The following is a 26,887-nucleotide window of genomic DNA, read 5'->3' on the forward strand; positions in this document are numbered from 1 at the left end:
TCCATTTCACATATGGCTTGGCTCACTTTCAAAAAAAGTCTGATTTATTCCAAAATTCATCCTTTATAGATATAATTTTATGCGTGGGGAAGAGAATTTTTTAGCAGGCACAGTTTATAAATGAGACCAAGGGAGCTTTTCTTTGGTATTGTTCTTTTACCAGCCTGAGATCCTGAGTAGCCTGGAAAAAAGTTTACTTGATACCGACCAGTCTCAATGCCCTGCAGGAAAACAACCCCACAGCACTGTTTCTGACTGCAGAGATGGTATTAATGACATGATGCCTAGTTTCATCCACACATTGTTGGGAATTATTTTTTTAAATCCAGCATTTAGGAATAATAGAGGATGTTGCACTCATGGGTACTTTCAATGCAGCATAATTTTCTTGTGTCCTTTGCTTGATCTGTTCCTTGATGACATCTCTCTCTCTACCTCATAGTTTTATTTTTTCCTTCTAACACAGTTGTCCTTTTGTATCTTTTCTTTTTTATCAGTGGATCCGACACAGTTGCACAGGCACCGGAGAATAACTTCAAAACCTGCTTTGCTTTTTCATTGCGGATAACTATGTATACATTTGTGACTATAAAAATAAATATAGCGATTTTAGGATCCAGAAAACTTTCTGGATGCTCTTTATGAGCCTTGTGATAATCCACTCCAAATAAGAGCAGCCTCAGCTTTGTTGACTTGCCACTGGTAAGGAAAGTCCAGGTCAAGTTCAGAGGAAGGCAGAGCTGCATTAGTACTTTCTGGCGGACACAAATATCAGTACAATAAAGAGCAGCCAGTTGAACCAACAGCTTTCTGCTGAATGTAATGAGGAAAACTGAGCTCAGGTTATTTCTTGGGCCACTTCAAGGCCATTCTTTAGCCCCTACTAAAGCAGCCTATTACCGTCACCAAACTCACCACAAAAGGTCACACATCACCCAGAAAGAATTAATACATCACCCGGCTTTAGTTCTACCTTTTGTCATCTCCAATCATTTGACAAGTAACTGCCGTTGCTCTCACCTCCTGCCGAACTGAGGCCGACCAGGAGCAGGTCCTCCGCTGACCCCAGCTTGTCAGCCACAGCACCGATAACCTCCCTAACTGAAGCGGCTACAGGGACCCGGATTGTGGTGTAGGTGTGGTCACAGCAGTAGACTTTGAACAGGACTGAAGGAATGAATTAGAACAAAAATAAGACTGTAAACAAGAAGGAATGATGGCATGGTAAAGTAGCAAGGAAGAGAAAAAGGCAAGATGTCACTATAATACACTAAATGGCCTTAAAGAGACCAAAACATTTATCCAAATTAGCACAGCTACCACAGAGATAGAGAGAGAGACACCCACAACCTCTCGCATCCTCATCCTCACAACTAATTTAAAGTCACCAATTAACCTAACAAGCATCTCTTTGGACTGTGGGAGGAAACTGGAGCACCCACACATGCATATTCTGCACAGAAAGGCTCCAGCTGAGCGAGGTGACAGCGCTAATCACTGCACCACTGAACTGCCCCTAAACAAATTATTTAAATCAGTACAAAGAACAAAAACCAAACCAAGAACAACAATTTTCAGTGTGTCTTTTGGAGATTGGAGAGATGACTTGAAGAACAAGCGGTACCAAATCATCATGCTTTAACAGAAAACATCCTTTGAGTTTATGAGTAGCGAACCTCTGTCGCTATTTCAAAATACTGACTATCGCTATCACTGCATGATAAAGAGTTCCAAATAGATAGCTGAATGTGACAGTCAGCAGCCCAGCTATCCATGTTTATGAAACCGGAGAGTGGATGTTCATCCACAACTCACTTTCATCGTTACTCCTGATGGGCTGACGTTTCTGAAGCTTCTCCTCTCCCACACTGAAATGCCGCAGCAGGACTTTGTGCTGTGTGGGAATTTTAGGTTCACAGTTTAGGTTCACAGACGTTTGAAAAAACACGAACTTTAATTTGGAACAGAAAGAGTCGGTCTTATACCTTTTTCTGTGAGGATCTGGCATCTTCAGCACTGAAGAATAAAATAAAAATATTTAAAAAAACAGTTAATGACTCTTTAGTTAAGTTTGATCGTTATCTAAAGAGCCTTTCTCCTTTAAATTCTCAACACTAACCACATACAGCACCTTTCATCCATATCAAAACCTAAAAACAAAAAAACAAAGCTCTGACTTACTTGCGTTTTACAATTCTTTCCAGTTCTGTTAGTTGATCCCTGAGGGCAGGAAAGGCTTTGGCATCATTAGATACTGCCATGAAAAACTCCTGAAAAACACAGCAAGCTCTGAGCAAAACAATGATTCAGAAGAACTAATTAAAACTCATTTTAACATACAATTACAAAGAGTTTTTCTCAAGCACCACACCACATTAAGTTAGCATATCATCAAGAATCATAAGTCCTTTCATTTAATAAGAGTTTATATATATATATGTATATTCTAATGCTCACATCTATAATAAATGCACATTTAAAATTGCAGTTTCAGTGATTTTGATTTTCTGACATGTGTCTGTTTATTTATAGTGAGGAGAGAGTGCAATTAAACTTAGCAGAAGGTGCAAACACCTTGGATAACTGCAAAGGTATGTGTTTACGGTTGTAAATAATTAATATCAACCATGAAACAAAAGAGTGGCTGTCAGCATTATAGCTGTGGATATTCTTGGATTTGAACATCATGCACTCAGACATAAATCTGATTTTCTATCAATTTATCAGTTATGGTTAGTGGTGTGGCGCCTTCGCTTTATTAAAACATTTCAAAATCTTATCATTATCAAGAATCAAAAAATCTAAGAAGATGATTAACAATTAATTGTTTTTAAGTAAAGCAAACTGATTAGGAACACATCTGAAACACTGGAACAAGTCTTGGTCAGAGCTGCAGACGGTTCTGCTGTTGTGACTATTCTGTACCTATATCAGAGGTTAGAACAACCTTCATATATGTTTAGGCTGACCTCCAGAAACAACCCTGAGACATCCTCTTCCTGCAGGTGATCCCCATTTACGGCAGCCCAGTGCATCACCAGCCGGATCACCCTGCGCTTGTTATTAAGCGTGTAGTCCAGCTTCTCCTGTTCAGATCCCTGCGAGGCCTGGGCATGGTAGCTGCACAGCAGTTAAAGATTGAAACAATGTAGCTGCAGCAAACCAGTGAACCAGTGTTTTCAGGTTCACAGGAATGGTAAAGAACATTAAAAAAAAAATTAGGGAACATAATGCTGAAAGGATATTGGGACATCAACACCGGACACAGCTGAGTGTTGGGTATGAAGACACAGTGCATGAGCACAAAGTCATCTAAGGCTGAGTCTGTAACAAAAAAAGAAAGACGCTTATGTCAAACACCTGTGTAGCCAGCGAAAGAGAGCATCAAAGAGTAGCATCGGGCCTTGATCCTCGCGGCCCCGTCTGTGTCACCTCTGCCGACGAATGAAAACCATATGTATCCACGCAAGCGAGAGTAATTAGATCAGCCCTGTGATGTGTGGCTAATTATAGGCAAGAACAAACGGGTCAGTGCAGAACAGTCGGCAGAGGACAGAGGAGAGAAACAGAGCCGGCGAGGGCGGAGGAGAATGTTGCATAGGTGACAACTCTCCACAATAAATGATCATCGTATTGGCAGGCCGTGTTAGATGGCACTAATTCGACACATGGGATGTGTCATGGTGAGCAGTACCTGACTCTGTGAATTGAGAATCCAATCGCATCATTTCAAGGAGGTGCTCCAAAATCTTCTCCGGCGTCCCAGACATTACGTTGTATCTGCAGGAAAACAGAATAAAACACACCCTTCACTAATCAAGAAACACTGGCTCTTAATGCTTGATGACACAGCTATGGCCCTCGACTGTTCCTTCAACGTGTGTCTGTGATTGCTTCATTTGATAACAATCCTATTTACAATCAGTGTTCTTGGCCAGCTGAAGATGAAGGGGAGTCTGGGCTAAGTGCCACGAGAAAAGCCGAGGGGAGAAAAAAAATGAGGGGGCATCTTCTACGTGAAGGAGAATCAACACAATCCAGCCTCGGTTGTTTTCATTACTTGATAACAGCATGGCAAGAGGGAGCTACACAAGCAACGCCATGTCTTCCCCACTCATGGGGGAGAACACAGTCTTGACACTCTTACGTTTGAGGAGTGGAGTTGATTAGAGGGCGACCCTAAACAAGTAATTGTGACTTGCCAGGTCTTCTTTTCCCCCTAGGAGCAAGGCCATCATAACCATTAATATGTCTCTCTAGCAACTGTGCTGCAGTGACAGATGCCTCTATTAAGATAATGCTCGTTGGCTGCAGCTCACAGGATTGCTGTGTGTGTGCTGCCTGCATGTTATCTGCTGGTCACACTGACTGTTAGCGTCCAGCATTTTTCCTATTGTTCACAAATGTAATCACAAGTTCAAAAGTGACCATGAAAGGATCACTCCTGCAGCAACCTGGGATAGTCATGTGATTGGACAAATATATTTTTTTAAAGCTCATACTTATTACTTCAAAGAAAAAGGATGGCTGAAACAATTTTAAATATTTTTAAGTATCAATTTTTCTTTGCTGTTAAATAAAAGCAGCAACTTAATTTATATTGTAACATGAAGACAGTTAAGGATACAAGTTTAACAGACAACTGCCAGAAAGTGCAGCTCTGTACTATACATGCATTAGTGGTGGGCATATTTACTTGTAATGAGAGGAAGAGGATCCCTGGACAGATGTTCGACTGCTGCTGAGGCTCTTCTCTAACACCAGAACGTCCTGACCGTGCTCCTTCAGTCGCACAGTGTTGGCTTCCACATCCTTCATACAAATAAACACAAACACAGTAATGCATTTACTATGGAGACCACTGACCTATGAAAATGTTGTTTCAGTTTATAAAGTCATGTGACCTGATCGACCCAGGTCACCTGCCAGAGGTCACATTTAAACAGTGTTAAACAGTAGTGACGTGTTTGCCAGTACATAAGCAGCTTCGTGAAAATGTTATTCTTTAGAAATGTAAAGTATCAGTTATTATATGATATTTACAATTTTTATACATATTTGGATATTTTACTATAAATATATGCTTTTTAATTAATTTTTTTCTTATTATTATTCTTATTATTCATTCCCTATTTTATTTATTTAATATTCAGAACCATCATTGCACTATTTTGAGCCATGCAATAAGCATGCATAAACTATCTGTAATACTAAATTTCAGTACAATTTTTTAATTGTTTGTTTAAGCATTTTTAATAGCATGTTTAACACACTTAATGTGGTCCAAAGAAGCAAATGCAGACCTAATATGATATTCTGTAAATCAATCATACACGTTTAACAACTTTAATAAAATATGTTAAAAAAACATGTGATGTCACTCCATCAGTCACTACATGTGTAATTTCAACACATTTAGATCTGCAGACCATCACTACGTAGTTAATCTAGAACAAAAATCTCTGCTTCTATTTTCTATTTCAAGCAGGAAATGTATGACGTGTCAGAGCTCCCAGATGTTAGTTTACATCCACACCTAATTAACCTCAAATCAGTAAAAGAGGTCATTATCAACATATTTCATATTTAGTGGGATGATTGAGCTAGTGGGTGCAAGGGACTGGCATACGATCACAAAAGATGCATTAAATAACTTTTATGGATGCATTACTACATTTTTGCCAACAGAGGGTGTTGGTGCTTTTTCATTGTTAATGAGATGAGTTTAAACAGACACTAACCCTCAAAATCCTGTTAAAGTCCTCCTTGTCGACTCTCAGGAAATGACAGTTGTCCTCTCGCAGGACAATGGAGGCGGCGCGGGGGGCGTCGTTGACAAGCGCCAGCTTCCCAAAGTCGTCTCCTTCATGAAGAGTGCAAACAACACCCTGTCCAGGACGGCATACTGATCAGTTACTGGGTGATGAATCAACGTCCCGGTCAAAGCAGTATAATCAGTTTGATGTCTCTAGAACTAACATGATTTCACAAGAGGAAAATACCTACTTTTCCATAGATGACAACATTGACTGAGCCCTTTAAAATGATGTACCAGGATGTGCCCTCCTCACCCTGATTGAACACTAAGGGAGAGAAGATTTGATTTCATATAGGCTGTCTTTGTTGAATTAATACTGATTGTGTGCTGAGCAAATTCAATCATTAATCAGCATTAACAATGCATCTATTACACATTACTATTTTTATCAGATTACTTACATACTGTTCCTGCCTTTGCATGGGACTCAAAGATCAGCACTCCGGCCAGCTCTCTCTTCACCTGCAGAGGAAGATCAGGAGGATCAACATTAAGAGAAAGCAGCCAAAATAAAAGTAAAGGCATGCTGTATGTGTGCAAAGCTTAATATTCCAGCTATTCAATGCAGCACAGGTGTTTGAAAGATTTCTTTAAAACTGAATGTGAGTGAAACGCACAGCAGTCCCACATCACATATCTTGTTTTTTGGTTTGGCTGAATCCGAGCAGCAAGACAAACGGATGATTTTAGTTGTAGAATAATCCCCTGAAGCTACGCAGTACATACTTAATGCCTTGCTTATCCAGCGTGTATGTCAAAGTGTTCTTGGACAGGATCAGTGAATGAGTGTTTAATACGCAAGTTTTCATCTTTGCATCATTTTTCTTCACTCTCACCACTCAAATGGGACCAAAAGGCCTAATGAGCCAGATATGGTGTTTTTCACCAGGAGAAAGATGCAATTTCAATCTGTGCATTAAGAGAAGGAATAATATGGTCACATAATGCAGGTAAACTGTACTCACAGTGGTGGAGAGGTGTGACAAGGCCTTAATATGAAGCAACTCCTCATAAATGATCTCCAAATCATCTGCTGTCCTTTCAGATGGACTAAAAGACAGAGGATGAAAGAAGTCATGAAACAATCACCCTTTTTATTCCTTTACTGATTTCTGCTTCAGATTCTTACGGTTTCCTCAGGATCATCCTCAGATGGGCATCAGGCCCGATCTGCGAGAGAAGCAGCAAGGTATCCTGTAGCTCCTCTTGGCTCTCCCTTCTTTCGTCTTCAGTGGGGAAACTGGCATCCTCCTGTTCATCGTCCAGAAAGCGGTAAAAAAGGTACTTGTCCTGGAAGCTCAGCTCCTGGTCCACTGCATCACAGAAACACAGCGCAGACAGCGGGCATTCAATTTCAAATCACTGGGTCGCGCGCTGCACACGTGCAGACACACATCACGCAGAGCCTCACCGTGGTTGAGAACACCTTCTTCCAGCAGCACCTGCCACATGCCTACAGCCTGAACGCGAGAGTGGACACATGAGCTCTGCTGCAATTGCCAGTCAACCAGTTCTGTCCCCACACAACACCGCCTAGGAAAGACAAATGCCTATATGAGCTCCTACATGGCTGAGCAGGTACGAAAGATCACTTTGATTTTCTGTTTGTTCTGTGTTTTATGAACTGATTTCCTTTTTCATGATTTTCTGCTGTTATATTTTATTCTCTTGAAGTGCAAACAGGGCTTTGCTATAAAAGAGCTTTTATATTCAGCCGCTGTCTACAGCTTGTACTGATAGATGTGGTAAATAAAATTGAATATTATGTGAATACATTTAATGTCTTCATAACAAACAAAATTATGAAGATTTCTTAAAATAAATATAACTGATGATTGACAACAAACTATAAATGCAACACTAAGACGTGGTGAACCTTTACATTTACACATCAGGCAAACACAGTTCAACATTATCATTTCTTTGAATCCACTAATGATATTTACTCACCTTTTAGCTCTCACCAGATAAATCTACCTGGCTGCCATTTACTCTAAAGCAGTAGAAGCAAAAAGTGTGTTTACTGCCCTTTTTGCACCTGTCAGTCCAAAATAAGCTCCAGAACATGTAGTGGAGCCTATCCTAGCTGTTACTGAGGGGAGAGGCAGGTTGGCAGTCTATCACGGGGCTAACACAGAGAGAAAAACAACTATTCACACTCACTCTCCCACCTATGGGCTATTTAGAATCACCAAAATAACTGTGGGACTGTGGGAGGAAGCTCGAGTACCGGAAGAGAACCGATGGCCACCCACTGGCTGGGTTTTCATCTGTGCCCCTCTGGTTACAATGCAGATTAGAGTTTCGAGATTTTACCATGAAGTGTTTTCACACCTGCACAACAACCCTGATCTCTTCTGGACATTACCTGGTGAAGCTCCTCAGTCCAATAGCTGTCAGCTCTACTCAGGCAAAACACCATACTAAACCATGTGACACTGGCCAAAGTTCATCCCACACATCCCAGCTTTTGATGTTGGATACTGGCATAAATCCTTAATGTTCTTCAACTGCTTTCTTTGCTTTTAGAGAGTGATAAAAATAGAAAAAAATTAATGAATACACTTTGCTTGAGTGTTTCCATTAAAAACAAAGGGGTGCCAAATGAAGCTTATGCATAAGTTCAATAAGGGGTCTCACATCTTTCTGTTCCCAGGTGTTGCCAGCTAAATCTAAGCTTCACATCACTTCCACTTTCCCATGCCATCAAGCTGTTTGTGACATCACTGGTCTAGTCCAATCATCTTTCTCCCAGCCTTCTTCAGGCTAATTCACAACGTCTACTTTAAATCTTAAATCATCTCCACCACCAGCGTCTAAACCCGGGGGGGTCCTGCTCTATTCCCTATCACCGCTGGGCTTCTGTTGAAGTCTAACCACCAAATACCTCTATCTAAATTCTCTGCATCAATAAATCATGTTCATCTCTGTCTAATGATCTCTCCTTATTGAACTAACCTGTACGTCTTCAAATGGTACTTCCTGTCTCTGATCATGTGAGGCGCCCTGGAGAGGATGGCATTCCGGAGAATCTGCCCTGCACGGAGGATCTTCTCGGAGGGGACCTGCACGGTAGAATTTTAGTTAAATCTCAGCACACTGTGGAGTCTGACTGAGTGCAGTGATTGTGTTTACTACCTGAGAAAAGCATTTAGGGTGGGGTTTGGCTGGACTTTGAATGAATGACTTCTGCAAAATAAAGTGAAACATAAAAAAAAAAAAAATGAGAGGAGGTGAAATAAAATGCCTCATGCATGACACTGAAACTCAGGATCTACTGATGGCATTACACTGAATCTCACAAAGTGGGTAAAACTGAAGGTTCGCCAAAGAACAAAACAGTCCAGTAATTTGCGATAAAATACATCGGGGAAGAAACAATGTGTCAGAGAGACAAGTCCGGTCTGATGTTTTTCCTCTCACTGTGGGGCCACAGGATCTCATCCTCGCTGTTACTGCATGACTCACAGCTGACATTATGATTTTATTGCATTCAAATTTGATTTTTATTTACTTTTTATTTACTTTCCATACCGTTCCGTTAGCAGAGTCTTGACTGATGCATTCAGTTGCTTTAATGGGACACAGATACTGTGAATTACAGTCTGGGAGTGCTTTTTTGTTGTTGTTGTTGTTGTTTTTGATTTTTCCAGCTGAGGATGGCCATGGGGTGGGCTGCAGGACTTTGACATTTAAAATGCATTCTGAATGCTTCAGAGAGCAGTGCAAGTCATGCATTTATGTGAAAGCTTTAAAGCCTCATCATTTATTTACAAGACATTAGACCACTCAGTTGCCAAAGAAACTGGGCTTATTTATATATGTTATAGTAAATTAATTCTGTCTTTGTCGGTTACATAACAAGAATGCACACTTTCAGTTTCTCTTTTTGTGTAAGAGAGCGATTGTGATGTGGCTAAACTCCATAAGTGAACAACGCATGTAGCTCCATAAATCTGCTGTAGTGCAGCGTTATCAACTCAGTGGTCAGGAAATGACAGCAGGAGAGGGGACAGGAACTGTTCTGGATGGAGACGAGAAATCCAGTACTGTGTTTATATTTAGAGCAACTTTAAACAAACTTCACATTCCACACTTATTTCTGTGCCCCACTGAGGAGGTGAGCAACAGTACAGGATGCTCTTGCGGCCTCATAAAATGAAAAGGTTTCATCCTAAATAGAGACAGAGGAATTACCTTATTCAGAGGTTTGGAGACAACAAACGAGTTGTTGCTTATGTTCTCTTTGTCAGGCAGTCCTGGTGGGGAAAAACAGAGGATGTATGTTAGTCATGAAGGATCTGTAAAGATCCTGCAAAGCTGCAGAGAAAAAAAGACTTTATAATCACTGAGATGTCCGCTAAAGTTATAAGTAAAACACACACAAGAAGCTTTACAGGGGACTCAAATTTACTATAACAAAAATCAACTAATCCTTGAAAACAAAAAAGTTGCATATACTGTACATGTTCTGTTAGAATTTTTTAATTAAAAATTGCATCCTGAATATTCAGTGGTGGTGTGAAGGTTCTCAGTCACCTCCACCTCCTCTCATCCGAGAAGCTTCTCGGAAGCTTTTCTTTCCAAGCTCCTTAGACTGTTCAATGGTCATTTTTTTTATGCTGAATAATTAGGTTCCTCCATAGACTCTGTAGAACAACTGTCAGTGGTTTGAATGTCAGACTATGTTGGCCTGCATTACTACACTTTCTTCATACTATTTCTTTTTGTTGGACCACCCTGACTTCAGAAGTGCCTTCATTACTCATGGCATACATTCAACAAGGTGCTGATTTTGGCTCACATTGACACGATAACATCACATAGTTGCTGCAGATTTCTCAGCTGGACATCTTTGGTGTTTTTCCAGTTTTGGTGACACTGTGCAAACTGTAGCTTCAGTTTCCTGTTCTCAGCTGACAGGAGTGGCACCACTGTGGTCTTCTGCCGCTGCAGCCCATCTGCTTCTGTGTTCAATGTGTTACATATGCAGAGTTGCTCTTCTGCAAACCTTGGTTGTAACACATGGTTAATTGAGTTACTCTTGCCTTTAAATCAGCTTGAAGTAGTCTGGCCATGTTTCTCTGACCTTTGGCTTCAACAAGGCATATTTACGAAGAGAACTCCCGCTCTTCTTCTGACCATTCTCTGTAAACCAATACTGTAAGTTGTGTTCTGAAATACTCCAACCAGCCTGTCAAGAACCAACAACCAAACCACGTTCAAAGATGTCTTGAAAATATCTACATGCCTAAAATTGTATCGCGTTGTTTCATTTCTTTCTACATTTTATCTGCTCTACTGCCAGCGTGCAAACAACTGTCAAAAATAAAAATAAAAGTACTCACTTTTAGTACAGGATGGAAAAATGTTTACATCCTAACATTTTGTGAAAAAACTCCATACATAGTTGCTTTTACAGTTGACATCATGGTTTCTGTTTAATATTAATCCTTAAAAAAATAAATTTCCCCAAAGTTCTCCTCACCACAAGTGCAAAAAAGAGTGAAAAACACTGAAAGCACAAACATCTTATATAACCTACTGTATACGTGGTTCAGCCCGGAGGATTTCTGCATTTTATTGAAACCTTCAGCAGCAGAGAGGGTCATTGCATTTCATGCTAACATTAAAGACATGTACCAGCCTTGCACGGTTTTAGTATGAATTATATTTTTCATGTTATGTGTTTGTATAGAATTTGTGCATGTTTACAGAAGTTAACACATCTGCCCATCATTCTGTTTGCAAAGCTGTGATATCAGTCCGTTCATTCAACCAGGAATGTAGAGTAAAGTGAAAGTTAAACCAAGTGTTAGTCATTTGCCAGGAAAGAAAAATGCTGTTTCTGAGCAGAAATATTTTCCATTGTAGTGGCCAAACAAATGCATGCTTAGGTGGAGTGCATGACTGGAGTGAAGGAAACAATGCTGACCTGTTAATAACAAAGTGATTTAAAAGCGCACTGTAAGAAAACAGTTTAAAACATGTTTAATTCATTTGATTTGCTGTGACAGTAACAAAGCGGCTGAGCCTCTGCACAGGAGAGTGCTTCAGCCTCGAGCCGCCGGTGCTTGTGTGACTTATGTCTTTCTGCATCCGTGCATCGAGTTCAGGCTGTAAAACCCCTCAGTACTCAACTCTATGCTGCAAAAATACTCAAACCCCAGCTCTTATATTGCTGCAGCAAAGCATGCAGCAACCAAAAAGGCACATCCACTTTTAAAAGCTACAGTAGTTAATAAAATCTTAGCTTTAGGGACTGTAAGTTTGAGGCTGGGAGTTCCTTACAAGAAAATCTTTAAAAAGCATTTTCTTTCAAATATGTCCATCATCATTAAAAATACATAACAATAGACAGTGACCCCAGTGTTGGTAAACCAGCAGACTATGGATTTATGGACTGCCGTTCATCATTTTTATGATACGTGACTTTGAAGCAAGTTAAGTGCTCTGTTTGAGCAGAGCAAAGTCAATATCAAGTTAGGTTGCAACAGAAAAGCAGAAATAATAGTATCAGCCTCGACACAATGCCAGAGGTTCCAACAGTAATGGAGTTAGTCAGAAAGAAATACAATAAAAGATCCTTTTTATTCGTAGGAGCAGAAAAATTGGTTGTTTGTAAAAACATTTATAAAGTCAGAGGAGCCATTTACTGTAAAATGAAGAATTTCTTCTTCATCTTGATAAACTCTGAAGACAATCAACATACTAACACTGAAGTAAACTGAATCAACTTGAGGACGGCATGACAGCCGAGCAATTAGGAAGCACATCAGCAGTGAGTACTTTTTTTCTGCCTGTACTCCTGCTCCATTTCATTTAGTGAAACGGAGGCGCCCTTTCTCTAAATTTCCTGTCTCTCTACACCGTCGGCCACAAAAATGTTTTATCATTTGTGACATAAAAGCTGCTGAAAGTAAAACAAATCCACAAGCTTTTAAGACTATAACCATCTGTACAAGCTACTGTGTTTAAACGTGTCGGAGCATCAGCACTGCGACATTTTACAGTTGAATGTTAGCATGACATTTTATGCAATGTTCAGTGAACGCTTCAAAATCACAGGACAGGCTGTGATTTTGAGGCATTTGTTGATTATGATGGCGTAACTGCTAATAATAACTGACAAAGTTAGGAATGAAATATATAGTTGTTAGGTCCAAACGAGGTCACTTACTGTCTGCGTTACAACCGCTTTCCATGACACCATAGGGTGGGGCGAGTAGTCCAGCCATACAGTGATGATATTTCTATAAAAATAAAAGCAAATACCAGTTACACTTGTAAATAAAATAATGTTTAATGTAAAGTAAATTGTATAATATATATATAATATGTATCAATAGGAATCAAATAAATGCATACAGGTGGAGTCAATCCATCATTATTACACCAAAACTGAAATTAAAATATACTCTCGATGGCCTTTATTTAGCTGCTTCTGACTCATCAAGGTGGCTGATGATCTATGGCAGCAAAAAGATCACAATAACTGGAAAAATACTTAAATGTGTCTCAGGAATCACTCTAGGACTCAAAAATCTATACTTCTTAAATGTCTTTCCATGTTCTTTAGCTCCCTCTTTTCCAGCATTTCCCATCTCTGCCTCTCATTAATGTGTTGTCTAACAAAGGCAGGACAAGAGGAATAGAAATCACCCCCACTGTCATCACTTGTCTCTAGGCTGTGTGGAAAAAATAAAAAGTCAATGAGGGTTTCGGGTGTCTGATGATATTTCATTCTTATTAGTCCTAACATGCAAATGTAAGAACGGTTCAGTGCATAATTATTAAAAATAGGGGAAAACCACATACAAATACCTCTTGTATGTTGCATATTTCTTTTTGCCACTAAGTACATGTCCATTAATGCTGTTCCAACTGCAGAGAGCCACAGAACAAGCACAGCAAGACAATACAAGTATACTTCCCTCGTACCATAATTGTGTCCTGAGGCAGCACAGATATTACATAATGAACATCATACTGCACCCGTGCACTTACAAATGCAATGTTTATGACACTGGAGCACTAATAGGACACTCCAACAGTAACCAGCGAGACAGGTTTTTTTTTTCAAATTCAGGAATAAAAAACACTAAAAAGATGCATAGAATACCATTTAATTCCAAATTATTTCTGTGATTTTTAAACTAACACTGTTTTCCTAGCAGCATATTACTGTACAAATTGTGTTCAGCCAGCTTTGGAAGTAAAGTATAGTTAGATGGTACAGACAACTACCTTTTAATAACGTACACTTAGCCAGTCACACAGCAGTAGCTTGATGCATTTAGGCATGTAGACATGGTCAAGGTGACCGGCTAAAGTACGATCTGAGCATTTGGGGAAGAAAGGGGATTTAAGGAACTTTGCACATGCCGTGATTGTTGTCGGAAGACGGGCTGAAACTCCAGAAACTGCTGATCTGATGGGATTTTCCCACACAACCACCTCTAGACTTTAAAGATAATAGTCTAAAAAGAGAAAAGATTCAGTGAGCAACAGTTCTGCTTTGAACTGATAGGAAGGCAGCAGTAATTCAAATAACCATTTTTAACATGCAATGTATGCAGAAGAACATCTCTGAAAGTACAGCAGAAGACCACACCAGGTCCATACACAGTGTATACCTTCTGATGGCTGCTTGCACCAGGTTAATGTGCCACAAAATTCAGATTAACTCAGGCTTTATTTTTGAATATGACAATGATTTCACTGTATGCGAGTCACCTCCATAGTCAGCGGAGCTTCAATAGAGCACCTTTGGGATGTGGTAGATTCTCATCATGGACATGCAGCTGAAGAATCTGCATATCTGAAAATCTCTGAGGAATGTTTCTTTGTTGTTCCACAAAAAACTAAAGCATATCTGAAGACAGAATTGGGTTGAACTGGTACTAAAAAGGTACAAATAATAAAGCATTGAGTGAGTGTGCATTTGTTATCGTATTTTAAACTTTGTCAATCAAATAACGAGATCTGCATACATAAATACATCACTCCAACACAGCTGATTGTTAAAATTATATTTTCTTAATAGGAATTTGCCAAGTAGATTGACAACTCAAGATTAATATGGGGTGAAAGACAAACAAAAACTGATTATGTGCTGCAGCCACTGCGTAATAGGTCAATAAAAAACTGATTGAGGACCACTTAGTGCCAGACCAATTTTCCCCACCATCCTATCTTCTGGTCAGTGGAGACTGAATGAAGGCAAGAACTCTAGAGCCCTTTGTTCCTCTGATGGCAGCGTACTCAGAGGTCATGCTTTAAACTCAATTCTGCACTCTGAAGTCAGTTAATCACTTAAGCAAGCCCTCAGTGGCACACAACCTTTTCCCTCAAGCCTTTTAGATATACCTCAGTGGCCTCAGGTTGTAACTTGACTTGTTGCTCACCAAGATACTAAAAGATATAAGCTCTCCAAGCTCCGATTTTGATAATGTGCCTGCTGTGAACATGCAAAACAAGATATTTAATTTTAAATTAATCAATGCAAAAGCAGTGATTCAGTCAGAGTCCGGCAATTCTATCAATCTTGGCTGACAATTAAAGGATTTAGGATTAAACTGAGGCACGCATGAACAAATGAACTCAATCCCTCTGAGCCAGTAAAGCCATGCTCCCTGAGGGACTGAATGCAGCAGATGGGATGGGAGCGTTGTTTTCGAGGGGGATTAGGACCACTGTCAGGTGTGTAAAAAGCAATCAGTTTCTATTTTATTCGTAATGACGTCTTTGACTCTTGTGATACACAACACGATATTTTCTGCAGGGAATTGTTTTAATACCAGCTCACTGTAACCTGCCATGTTTTCAGGACTGTCTAACCTTTTGCCTGTATAAAAACTGTCTTTGTTTTATTTTAAAACATCAGGCATGTAATAATAAAATCTTTTAAGTCATTAAAAAAGAAGTTTCTCACTCGGATGTCATTTTTTATCATCATTCTTCACTCAGTTTCTTCTGGTTTGATGGTATATTAAATGAAAAAAAAAACATATTCGTTTTTTCATAAAAGTCTCGGATGAGAAAATTAGTTCAAAATGTATATCATTTTCTTTTATTTAATAAATGTATTTTTTCTTTTTTATAAATGCATCAAATAGTAATAACAGTTAGTTGTGGTTTTGCTTCTAAAAATCCATACTCTCATGTTTACGCTCTTTTAAGAAATAGTAAAGCTTCATGCAGATTCGTTTACCATACTGCAAAGGGAACATTCAAAACGGACATTTCTTATTTCTTTGTAACAAGTTAAACAAATAGTTAGACAGTTATATTTTTAATGTATAAAAACACAACATAAAACAATCTAGTCGGTATCTTCTGGAGAAAATTAGCATTTATAAGCCATACATTAGAGAGGCAACAATCTCGTCGAGGCGTACTTCCTGAAATGTCAAACTGCTGCTTAACTGAAATGAATCAGTCTGATTATTCACTCACTGGCCTTTATTGCTTTCATCCAGATTAGAAGATTATTAGAGCATCAAATCAGCTCGCAGATCAGCTAGACTGGTTCAAACTGCAGCTATACTACAATTACTTTGATAAGTAGATTTGGCGCAAAAGTCATTTCTGACATTTTATGAGGCTCGTTTATTAAGATGTCTAAATGTGCCGGGATTGCTCCTCTGAAATGCTAATTCAAATATTTATTTCTCAATAAAATAGCAACAGCATCTGCTGCTCTGTGGTCTGCCAGACTCATCAAACTCACCAAACTCGCAGTAGCCCTACTCAGCCATACCTGCCCAGTCTAACTGTGCCTCTCAGACATTACCTTATTCCTAAGACTGAATTTAGAGCCAACTTTGATTCAGCCTTTTTGATCATTTATTATAATTAAAGTCCTTAACTTTGGTAGGTAACTTGGATCCAGAAATCTTTCAACCATGACAACATGGATACTAACAATACTCAGGTAGGCTTTGGCCTTTAAATGATGCTTGATTGATTCCTCTCTTTCTTTTCCCCAGTCAAGTCTGTCCCGTATTTAGCAGGTTAAAATAAAATAAACAATAAAAGGCGACTCAAATAGACCAATACGGCAAGGCTGGGTTGGTAAAGTAAATCTGTTGGACATTTTTCTTTGCCTTTAGACAATAATTCTGATGGCAAAAGAGCCAAACAGGACAGGCAAAAATAAATAAATAAATAAACAAATAAATAACATATCTGGCGATACATCCGTTGCTGGAAATTTCTTCTTGTTAAAATTGAGTTTTTCCTTCCCACTGTTGCCAAAGTGCTTGCTCACAGTGGGAAAGACATTCTTTGGTTTTTCTCTGTATGTATTATTGTAGGGTCTACTTTACAATATAAAGTGCATTGATGCGACTGTTGTGATTTGGTGCTGTATAAATAAAACTGAATTGCATTGAAAAAAAAAAGATGCTTGATTGGCACTCAGGGGCGCATACAGCACTACACTATTCACAGCAATTACACCACAAAGTGAACATGAACCACCTTTCATGTTGTTTACAACAAATTGTGATCAAACTATCCAAATGTTGTAGCAGTAATGTTTTTTCTAATTTTCAAATTTTCAATGTGTTCTGCTTTCAGAGATGATGTTCTGCATACGTTGGTTGTAACAAGTGTTGCTGGCAAGTGTTATAACAGCTGTAAGCATTTTATCAATTCGCCTTTGACCTGTGACATCACCAAGCTATTTTAACCCAGAGAATAGCTGCTCACTGGATGTTTTCTCTTTTAAGTCCATTTTCTGTGAACCCTGATGATGGTTGTGTGAAAGTATCTTTAGGAAGGGAGAATGTACTGGTTCAAGTTTTTAACACAGAGTCCGTATTAGGACTCACAAGCAGTTTGGAAAATAACATCCACACTTGTACTTGAGCTGATTCTGACAGCATAATGTGCAAAGCATCAATTAGAAAGACCAAATAAGATATGCAAATCAAATTATCCTTCACAGTTTGTCATTAAGTCAGCAAGCACAATGGATTAGTCAGCCCACAGTTTTTGATTCAACCCTTTATCCAAATGAATGACTGTTTTATTTCCATGACTAAATTCATGAACTTTTGCTTAAAGCAGATCAGTAATTTTACAAATACTTCAAAACTAAGAATGATGCTGTTTAAACTGATAATAGAGCAGACCAACACATCATGAAATTATTATTTACAATTATTTACAGTTTTGGACATCAAACATGGTGAAATAGGACACTGTGGTGTAAATTCAACATGGGAATATTGTTTTCATCCATTTTTTTCTATTCATTTTTACAATTACATTTCACTTACTGTTAAGTTTGGTTTTTACCTTTGTGCAAAAACTCTATATTTCATAAATATTTCAAACAATTGCAATGAGAAAAAGCTCATCGTTGGAGTCGAATGCTCGGAGTAAAAGCAGAACTATAGATAATAGATCTAAAAAGTTCAACTCAAAGAGCAGCTTAAAAAGGTCCCCTTTTCAACCTGAAGTATAGAAATGAGGTATAAACATGCTTTAAAAATATGAATTTACTCATTTGAAGTAGCATCTTCAAAGCTGAACCCAGAACAAAGGATGAAGTTCAAAGAATTATAAATAATAAAAAAACTATGTTCCTGAAATTTCTGAAAACAAAAGGTTCAAATGTAATGTTTGTCCACATTCACTCTATAGAGACTAAAAGTGAGCAGATTTCAACAGAAAAGGTAATCTTGCACTTCTGAGCAATACCACAGATTAACAATAGTGAAGTCAAGATTTTTTAATTAATTTTGCATCATAATCTCTCAGAGAGGATCACTACTTTTATTTTTTTGTTATTTTGTGTAAGTGTAATATCTAATATCACCCTTGGTGATTGCTTGTTGTGCAGTAACAAACACTGACAGTCATTAGTGCACATTTGACTTTTTTTTAAAGAGCCAAAATTTAGATTTCCATTTGCTCATCTTAATTTGTTAGTAAGGATTCAACCAGAAAAGGTCACAACCATCCAAAAACACGGTTCAAACTGACAGACGAGCCACGTAATGCTGTAAGCGTCACGTTAGCTAGGAGCGTGTAAGTATAGTGGCGTTTGAAAGATCAAATGAATAAGTCTGGATGTGCTCTTATACATCTCTTAACCCTGTTCTCTTATGATATGTCATTTTATGTTTTTCCATATGCATTAAACAACTAAAAAAACTGTCACCGTGATTTGAAAATTGCAAAATAAGCATCTAATGCACAAAGGTGGTGTACTTTAAAGAGATGACATATATGTTTTATATTATCTATGTCATAACAGCAGATCAGTGAAGCTATTAACCGGGTCATCTCAGTGCAGTCTCAGTTCAAGTTCCTTCACGGTCTTTCACGCTTGAGTACGTTACTGCGTTGTGAGCATCACCGTGCATGAATGCACGCCTGTATTTTGAATGATTCACGAGAGATTACATAAGCAAACGTAGTGCAAACTGTTCTGAAAGTATTCAGCAGTTATTCTGAATATTTATAGGGATGCTTTGAGTTAAAGGGAAACCATTTAGGGAAAAGAGCTTCATTTCTACAGTTATAGATTTTCTTCCAAACTAAATTCAAACCATGAGGTAGGACTGAAAAAAGTAAATTTAAGCTTTTAAACTGAACATTTAGGTTATCCTCATATATCTAAATTTGCCCCGGTAATTACAAGGTAACTATCCTGCAACTAGAAAGATAAATTTCTATGAAGCATTTTTCATTTCTACATTTTGTTTCAAATGCAACAAATCAATTTTTTATCGCTGGAAAGCTTTGCAAATGTTACCTAAAGATGCTACCAGAGTCCCATGCAGCCTGCTACTGAAAGCTTCGCCACGCTCTCTTAATCCAGATGTTGGCAAACACTCCAAGCATGTATGTCTGATTTTAAGATTTCCAGGGTATCAAGCAGTCTGTCGCAGGTCACAGTCAGCATGGTCCAGCAGGATCCAGCAACGCCCTCAAACTGCTCTCAGAGCAGTGCGAGCAGACCGTCTCAGCCGGAGAGCTCAGCAGTGTGCCAGTCAGCTGCTGACTTCTTCTGAGCAGCAGTTGCTAGGTGATTACTCAACTCCAGTCACCGAGCACACGGGAGAGCATGCTCAATCTCTCCCTCTCTCTCCCTCTCTCTGTCACAAGCTCAAGCTTATCTATTCACACAATCCTGCTCATTTTCAGCATGGCCACCTTCATAAAGCAAGAGCAAAAGGCAGTCACAGACAGGATGCGAAGACTAATGTTCAGGAAGATAAAACTGACTGCAATGAACTGCAGATGTGCCAATCAAAGCTGAATTGTGGTTTGATTTTTATTTCAAGTAAAGTCTAAAAACTGATATTTGGATGTTTGGATGTTTTCGTCTGCAGACAGAAAAAGTCTTGTGGCTTTGCACATTATGTGTTATACTTGGAAAAGTACCACCCTGCTTCTAGTTTGTCAGGTGTTTGACATCTGCCAGTATATATTGAAGTATATACTTCAATATACTTCAATCAATATTAAGAAATTAAACAGGGAAATGGTTGAAAAATACTTTAGAATACCAAGAAGCTATGAATACAATATAAAGAAAAACTTTAATTAAAAATACATAGGTAGTACATGCTGAATGAGTAGCATAGGCTGCTGAGCTACACCCAATAAGTAATATAAAACAGTTCAGTGTTTCCAGTTTAGTGCACTTTAATTTTCCACTGAAAAATTGTGCCAATCTTTAAACAGAATATGACTCAGTACAGCTGTGCTGTCTCATAAAACAACAGCTTTTTGCAGTTAAAACAGAGTTAAAACACTGCTCATTTTTGTATTTTGGCTTTTTATGGTTGTCTGACATATGACATTAAAAATGTGTGAGTTGACAGTTAATGAGTTGTTTTTATTGCATTTCCAGAACTTATGTGTGTCTTATAAAAGGCTGAAGAAGTACATAAAAACTGTGCAGCACAGACACTGAACCAATCAGTTGTGTTGTGTTTTTTCGAAAAGGAAAAAAAATGTTGTTTTGCGTATTTCCCGGTGTAACTTATCAAAATAACCCAATACTAGCTTCATATTTGCGGTAGTAGAGATACATAAAGATTTAAATTCATATCAATGTCCCTTTCAAGAACAGAGAAAATCTGAATCTTATCTCTGACTTTGTTACTTATCGGAGCCACAAGACAGCCATATTGGATTCCTGGAGGTGATTATTCACACTATTAAGTGTTTAACCTATATGCTCACTGGCCACTTCATTAGATACACCTGTTCAATTATTTGTTAACACAAATATCTGATCAGTCAACCACATGGCAGCAACTCAACAACACGATTAAGATGACCTGCTGAAGTTTAAATCGCATTTTTAGAAGGTCCCAATCTGGGATGTCTCCTGTAGGGTGTGGTCAGAATTTGTCATGAACAACATCGAAGCACAGATCCATCCTGCCTTATATTCTTTAGGGCACATTTTGAGCCTAAATCATACCTGATTGATTGACGCAAACATGACATAGAGTTAACTGTATTCAAATTGTGGAAAAGACAAATCTGTAGCAACTGTGTAATGCTATGATACCAATATAGATCAAAATCTCTGAAGAATGTTTCCAGCACGTTGATGAATCTATGCTACAAATATTTAAAGCATGTTAAAAGAGAGTCCCCATTAACTAATGAAGCAAGGTAGAACTAATGACATGGCCAGGGAGTGTATACAAAGAATATATCATCAGCAAAGTGAAAAAGTAGAAAGTAAAAGAAGCCAGAAAGCAAAATACTACACCAAGTGTCATCTAATGGATGTTTATTTATTTTAAAAATATTTTAATTATTAATTAGTCACATCACATGTCTTATCTCTCTTAATCCATCAAAAACAACCGAGAGTCATTTTACTTATTTATTAAGTATTTTGTCATTTACATTCTAATTTCTCAACATAAGACAATATGAAAATACCTACAAATTTAAATAGTTATTCAGTTTCTACAGCTATTGATCTAAGACAGAGAAGAAAATGGGATTACTAATGAGAGAAGGTGCTGAAACACACACTGATCACACAGGTGTAGGTGAGTGTGTCACTGTCAAATCTGACAGCCTGTCACATCCAGCCGAGAGAACAATAAGGGGCCTAGATTCTGCAACAACTTCAAGAGAATTTTGCAAATCAAATCATATTTTGATTTAACAATCTTGAATTTGAATTAATACAGGCTTGTACTGAACAGGCAATAGCATAAATTATCTTTTGTAGCTGATAAAGACAGTGGAAGAAGAAGATATCCCATTTTCCTTATTTTCCTCTCGTGTCACAAATTTGACCTGTAGGACTATGTGCCTTAACTTGCAAGCTTAACTGAGGTCGGGGACGCTGGTTGCATTACTCTGCCTTGCAATTTGGCTCTGTTTTTGTGAATTAAGAAAAATAAGCAGCCATGCTGGCAGTGTTATCATAGTTGGTTGTAAAATCTGGTTTGCCGTAAAAAAATAAAAAATAAACGTGTGTCAACAAAGTCAACAGGGTTCATCCTCTTGACACAATGACTGTGATGAGTCAGTCAGCCACATTGCTATCCACGGAGCAATTCTTCTAGTCTAGCTGAATAGGATTACAAAGATCAGCAAGGGCAGCTGCAGCTTCACAGGTGCTGTTTTATTTTACAGAAATTCATGTTGCAGGCTTACGATGATGTAACAACTCTGGGCGGAGATAAGGCAATTATACTATGTTGATACAATCTTCCTGCCCTTTCGTTGCACGTATCCACCGACCGCTCCTATCAGAGGATATATGTGGCCTGATTTTTCCAACCTCCCCCTTACCCAGTCCTCAGACTCTAGAGGGCATGTTGCATCCCTGCCACTTCCTATTCATCACTTTTTTCCACGGGTTGCACACCGGGTTGCTTCTATAGACTGATGATACTGACATACCAACCTCCCTGCTGGGCTCAGCGACCAACAGACCTGCCCTAAGGATGAAAACACTACACATATAAGCATCTGTAATTCCATTTTACTCAATATACTATATGTTGAGTGTGCACATGCCTATAAAACTCCCTTTGTCAGATCTGATAGAAGATAACAAAGCCTCCCGTCCAGGCGGCCCCCAGGCTGATGTGATTGTAATACAGCCGCCTTGCCACCCAACAAGCACAAATTACAATTGTGTTGTTTCAATCACAGTGGCCATCGGAAGCAGGAAACAAAGTAAAGAGTAAGCTGATGACCAGGCCGTCTATGCTTCAGTCAGCCTCCCTGTGTATGCTGAGCTTGGCTCATGTCTGCTATGTTAAACAAACAAGCACACGGACAGCTTCTGTCACGTGCCGAGCTACATGAAAGGCGCTCTCGGTGCTCGGACGATTCAGCATAAGAACATAAATATTAAAATTGCACGCATGGGCGCTCAGGCTTTAATATGCATAGATGTCATACACCAAGACATACAACATTTTAAGGAACAAATATGGAGCAAAGTGTCTTGTTAACATTAGTGTAGAAAACCTTTATTTATATGAACTGGTGAAAATGGTGAAAATGAAAGGACAAAACCTGAACCTTTGACCCCCTGTGGACCAGATGTTGACGTAATTTATCATCATCTGAAAGACCATTTCACAAGACAACCATCATCAAAACACCAATTGAGATAATATATATTTACCAGCCACTTTATTAGGTATATCTGTTCAACTGCTCCTTACTGCGACTTTCAAATTTGGAGGCGACTCATTAGATTTGCGAATGTAGACATGGTCAAGGATGGGGGCAAAAGGTGGGTCAAGTGACACTAAATGTGTCACAGTTGTTGGTCCTAGACGACTTGGTCTGAGAGTTTCACAAACTGCTGATCTCCTGGGATTTTTCTTCACAACAATCTCTAAGATTTACAGAGAATGGTCTGAAAGAGAGAAAATATCCAGTGACTGAGCAGCAGTTCTCTAGGAGAACTCTTGTTGATATCAGATGTTAGAGAAGAATGGCCAGACTGCTTCAAGCTGAGACGAAGACAACAGTAATACAAACAACCAATCATTACAACCAAGGTATACAGAGGAGCATCCCTGAATAATCAACACATGAAACACTGAAGCAGATGGGCCACAGCAGCAGAAGACCATACCAGGTGCCACACCTGTCAGCTGTAAACAGACAACTGAAGCCAAAATTGGCACACTGTGTCGAGTTCTGATGCAGTGGGTGGCAGGGTAAAGATTTGGTGTAAACAACATGAAAGCATGGATCCATCATGCCTTATATAAGTGGTTTTTAGGCAGGATAACATGTCATGTAATAGATTTGAAGGCAACAAAGGTGGTGTAACCTTGTGATGCTATCATATCAATATGGACCACAGTCTCTGAAGAATGTTTCCAGCACCCTGTTGAATCTATTCCACAAAGAATTGAGGCACTTCTAATGGGAAAATGGTGAATGGTGAGTGTACTTTATAACTCCAAGTGACTTCCGGAGACTTGAAGAATCAACGTGCTAAGGCACGTCAAAGTATTTTCCCAAATGCATTTACTATGTTACGTTTATCCAATTTGTCACCTCTCTGTAATTCTTTTATTTACTGTATTATTCCAAACAGAAGGTTGAAACACCTACAGAAAAAATACACTAAATTATTCACGAGTATAATCATAAATAAAGCTAGTGTTGTTCTCACTCTTGCAAAATTTTCTAAGACTGCTTGGCCAAAGGCAAGGGGACAGTTCTGTGTTGTAGGGAGGAGGAGGTGGTGGAGGAGGAGGTGGTGAAGGAGGAGGCGTGTAGCTTTGTTTAAATGCTTCCTTTGGCTCAGACCGGAGCAGGTAATATATTTCCTTTAGCATCACTCTTTTCCCATCTCCTCACATTAGCTGTAATCAAGCTGTATTCTTCTTTTCACCCAATCTTTCAGGGGCTGGAAGCAGTAAGAACACTGACCTCATGCAGCTTAACATTCATCATGCACCACAGAATGCAATTCAGCTTAAATTAAGACCCTGTGAAGCAGCTGAGCTTTATCTGCAAAAGCAACCATCAAGACACGCAGGAAACTTAGAGTCACCACAGCACATCAGAAGTGGCTCACACAGTCTGATGTCTGATGCCACCAGTAACAAGATACACCTTAAACAATCGTTCAGCACTGCAGTAAAACTAGGAGGAAAAAAATAAGCACATATGCCTGGAAGAACATTCAGGCGAACTGTTTGTATGACCAACAAACTGCAAAATACAGAAATGATCATCTGTCTCGATTGTGTGAATTTTGACCGCAGTGCTGCTCAGGTACAGGCTGGCTAACTCAGCACATCTAACAATAGAAGATCCATGTATTGATGCTAATGCTGTAAATCACTTTTCTGTTTTTTTAGATGAAGTTCTGTACAAGAAACACTGCAAGGACGGGAGACATCTCAGCGTAGGACATATCTCATTTAGAGAGCTTCAACTTTAAACTACCCATTATCCTTTTTTTCCTACACAAAAATACCAATTACCTTGAGAAAATTTTAAAAAGCCTCAAAATTACATATGCAAACTTACCACATTAAAACCATAATGAGCACTGGAGAACTCAGAAAAGTGCCTGGTAAGATCCTTGCCTTTTAACAGCTGTACCTGTGATGCTGCAAAATAATACTTACAAGCCCAAGTCTTAAAGTTAGATTTAAACACTTATACTGTAATATTATTAGTTAGAAAATACAAGAATGGACCGTCAAACAAGCAACAAAGAGGACCAAGGTTGAGCAGAAAGCATTTCAGTGCCATTATCTAAGGAATGTATCTATCGTGGGTGTGACGCCCTTCACAAACCTTGAACTTAAACCTGAGTTTGAAACTGGTGCTGTGGGAAACTCTTTCCAAATATAGACACTCATTAATTTAAAAAAATCAGAAGCCTCGAAAAAATAGTATCTGTTTATCTTCATGCGCCAAACAGCATCTTCACCATCACTTTGCAGTGAGTCTTTATATTAAGTAACAAACAAGACCAGAAAGATCCAAGAGTGAGATAAGACAATCTGGACACCAGATACAGAAGCTCAAAAATCTAATTTGAGACGAACCGAACTGAAGAGGTCGCCCGGGGGCAGAGGTGAAATGTGTATCCCCGTTGAACTTCCGCGTGAGCATACACACAGCCAAATTAAAGTATCCAGCCACACACAGCTTCTGATGGTCAGTGTGCTGGAACAGACACAGCCTATAACTTAACCTGCTGATGCCCTTTGGTCCCAAAGGAAATGGGCTGTCTCTCTCTCAGGAACCCAGCCCAGCTGAGGGGGAGGTGAGTGACGAGAGGAACTTCTACACAGCATGGCACCCACCGGCTCACAGTAGCAGGAGACAGAAAGACGAGTGAGATATTTCTGACTGAAGCGGTCCATGAACATTATGTTTGTCTTTAATTTACAGTATTTAAACGTTTTATACTGAATGTTACTGCCCAGTTTTATACTTACACTGAATGACTGCTGAAATGATGCTAGTGTGAGTGAAAACACAAGGCTGGAGAGAGAGTTTCTCCTCAGAGCTACACTTCCATCTAGTGGTCAAAAGGGATAAACCAACCACTCATAAGTCAAAATCAGACGGAGCACTAGCAGAAGGTTACAGTAAAAGAATTGGACAGATTTTTTCCTCCAGAGGCCCAACAATAAATTCATAACCCAACCTTCGCTGATCCACAGGTGGTGTACACCACCTACGCTCTGGAGAGCGCTCAGCTCAATTCGTCACAGTTTTCAGATTTAACATTTCAGCTGCAACAAGAACAAGCTAGGACAGGTGGCTGTTCTCTGACTTTAAGCAGCCCCCTCAGTTACTCACAAATTAAATGATAACTGGAAACCAGCGTGTGCTGCCTTTGAGCTACCCACTCAGCTGATAAGGCGCTGCTTTGTCTTCAAATGATCAAAAGCGGTCTGAATTTTCTGTTTATCACTAAAATGAGAGAAGTTAGTTCCTATGGACACATTTATTCCATAGCATTTTCAAATCTTACTTTGAGACTTTGATATCTGAGATGTGCCACAAATCGTAATGACCCAGATAATTTCTGTACTCTGCAACAAGTATAGACGGAGCAAAACG

General features: G+C 39.0%; 1 protein-coding gene across 2 annotated transcripts in view; it reads right to left on the bottom strand.

The window, feature by feature from the left end:
* Positions 1-26,887, bottom strand: part of rapgef4a (Rap guanine nucleotide exchange factor 4a) — a 36,740-nt gene that overhangs the window by 5,438 nt on the left and 4,415 nt on the right. Inside the window, exons 5-22 of one of the 2 annotated variants that reach the window (XM_085433981.1) lie at positions 12,999-13,071; positions 10,016-10,077; positions 8,957-9,007; positions 8,777-8,883; positions 7,230-7,351; positions 6,948-7,131; positions 6,784-6,868; positions 6,220-6,280; positions 6,007-6,083; positions 5,742-5,888; positions 4,697-4,812; positions 3,695-3,780; positions 3,246-3,324; positions 2,970-3,120; positions 2,182-2,270; positions 1,986-2,016; positions 1,816-1,894; positions 1,021-1,167 (exon numbers count right to left, since the gene is read on the bottom strand). In XM_085433981.1, the coding sequence (XP_085290107.1) occupies positions 1,021-1,167; positions 1,816-1,894; positions 1,986-2,016; positions 2,182-2,270; positions 2,970-3,120; positions 3,246-3,324; positions 3,695-3,780; positions 4,697-4,812; positions 5,742-5,888; positions 6,007-6,083; positions 6,220-6,280; positions 6,784-6,868; positions 6,948-7,131; positions 7,230-7,351; positions 8,777-8,883; positions 8,957-9,007; positions 10,016-10,077; positions 12,999-13,071 (1,747 nt within the window). The remainder of the gene's footprint in view (positions 1-1,020; positions 1,168-1,815; positions 1,895-1,985; positions 2,017-2,181; positions 2,271-2,969; positions 3,121-3,245; positions 3,325-3,694; positions 3,781-4,696; positions 4,813-5,741; positions 5,889-6,006; positions 6,084-6,219; positions 6,281-6,783; positions 6,869-6,947; positions 7,132-7,229; positions 7,352-8,776; positions 8,884-8,956; positions 9,008-10,015; positions 10,078-12,998; positions 13,072-26,887) is intronic. The other variant, XM_085433982.1, reaches the window with a different exon arrangement.

The sequence above is a fragment of the Copadichromis virginalis genome, linkage group LG16 (genome assembly GCF_057382275.1).
Source record: "Copadichromis virginalis isolate Kocher_CV1m ecotype Utaka linkage group LG16, C_Virginalis_male_GT1.1, whole genome shotgun sequence".
Classification (NCBI taxonomy): domain Eukaryota; kingdom Metazoa; phylum Chordata; class Actinopteri; order Cichliformes; family Cichlidae; genus Copadichromis; species Copadichromis virginalis.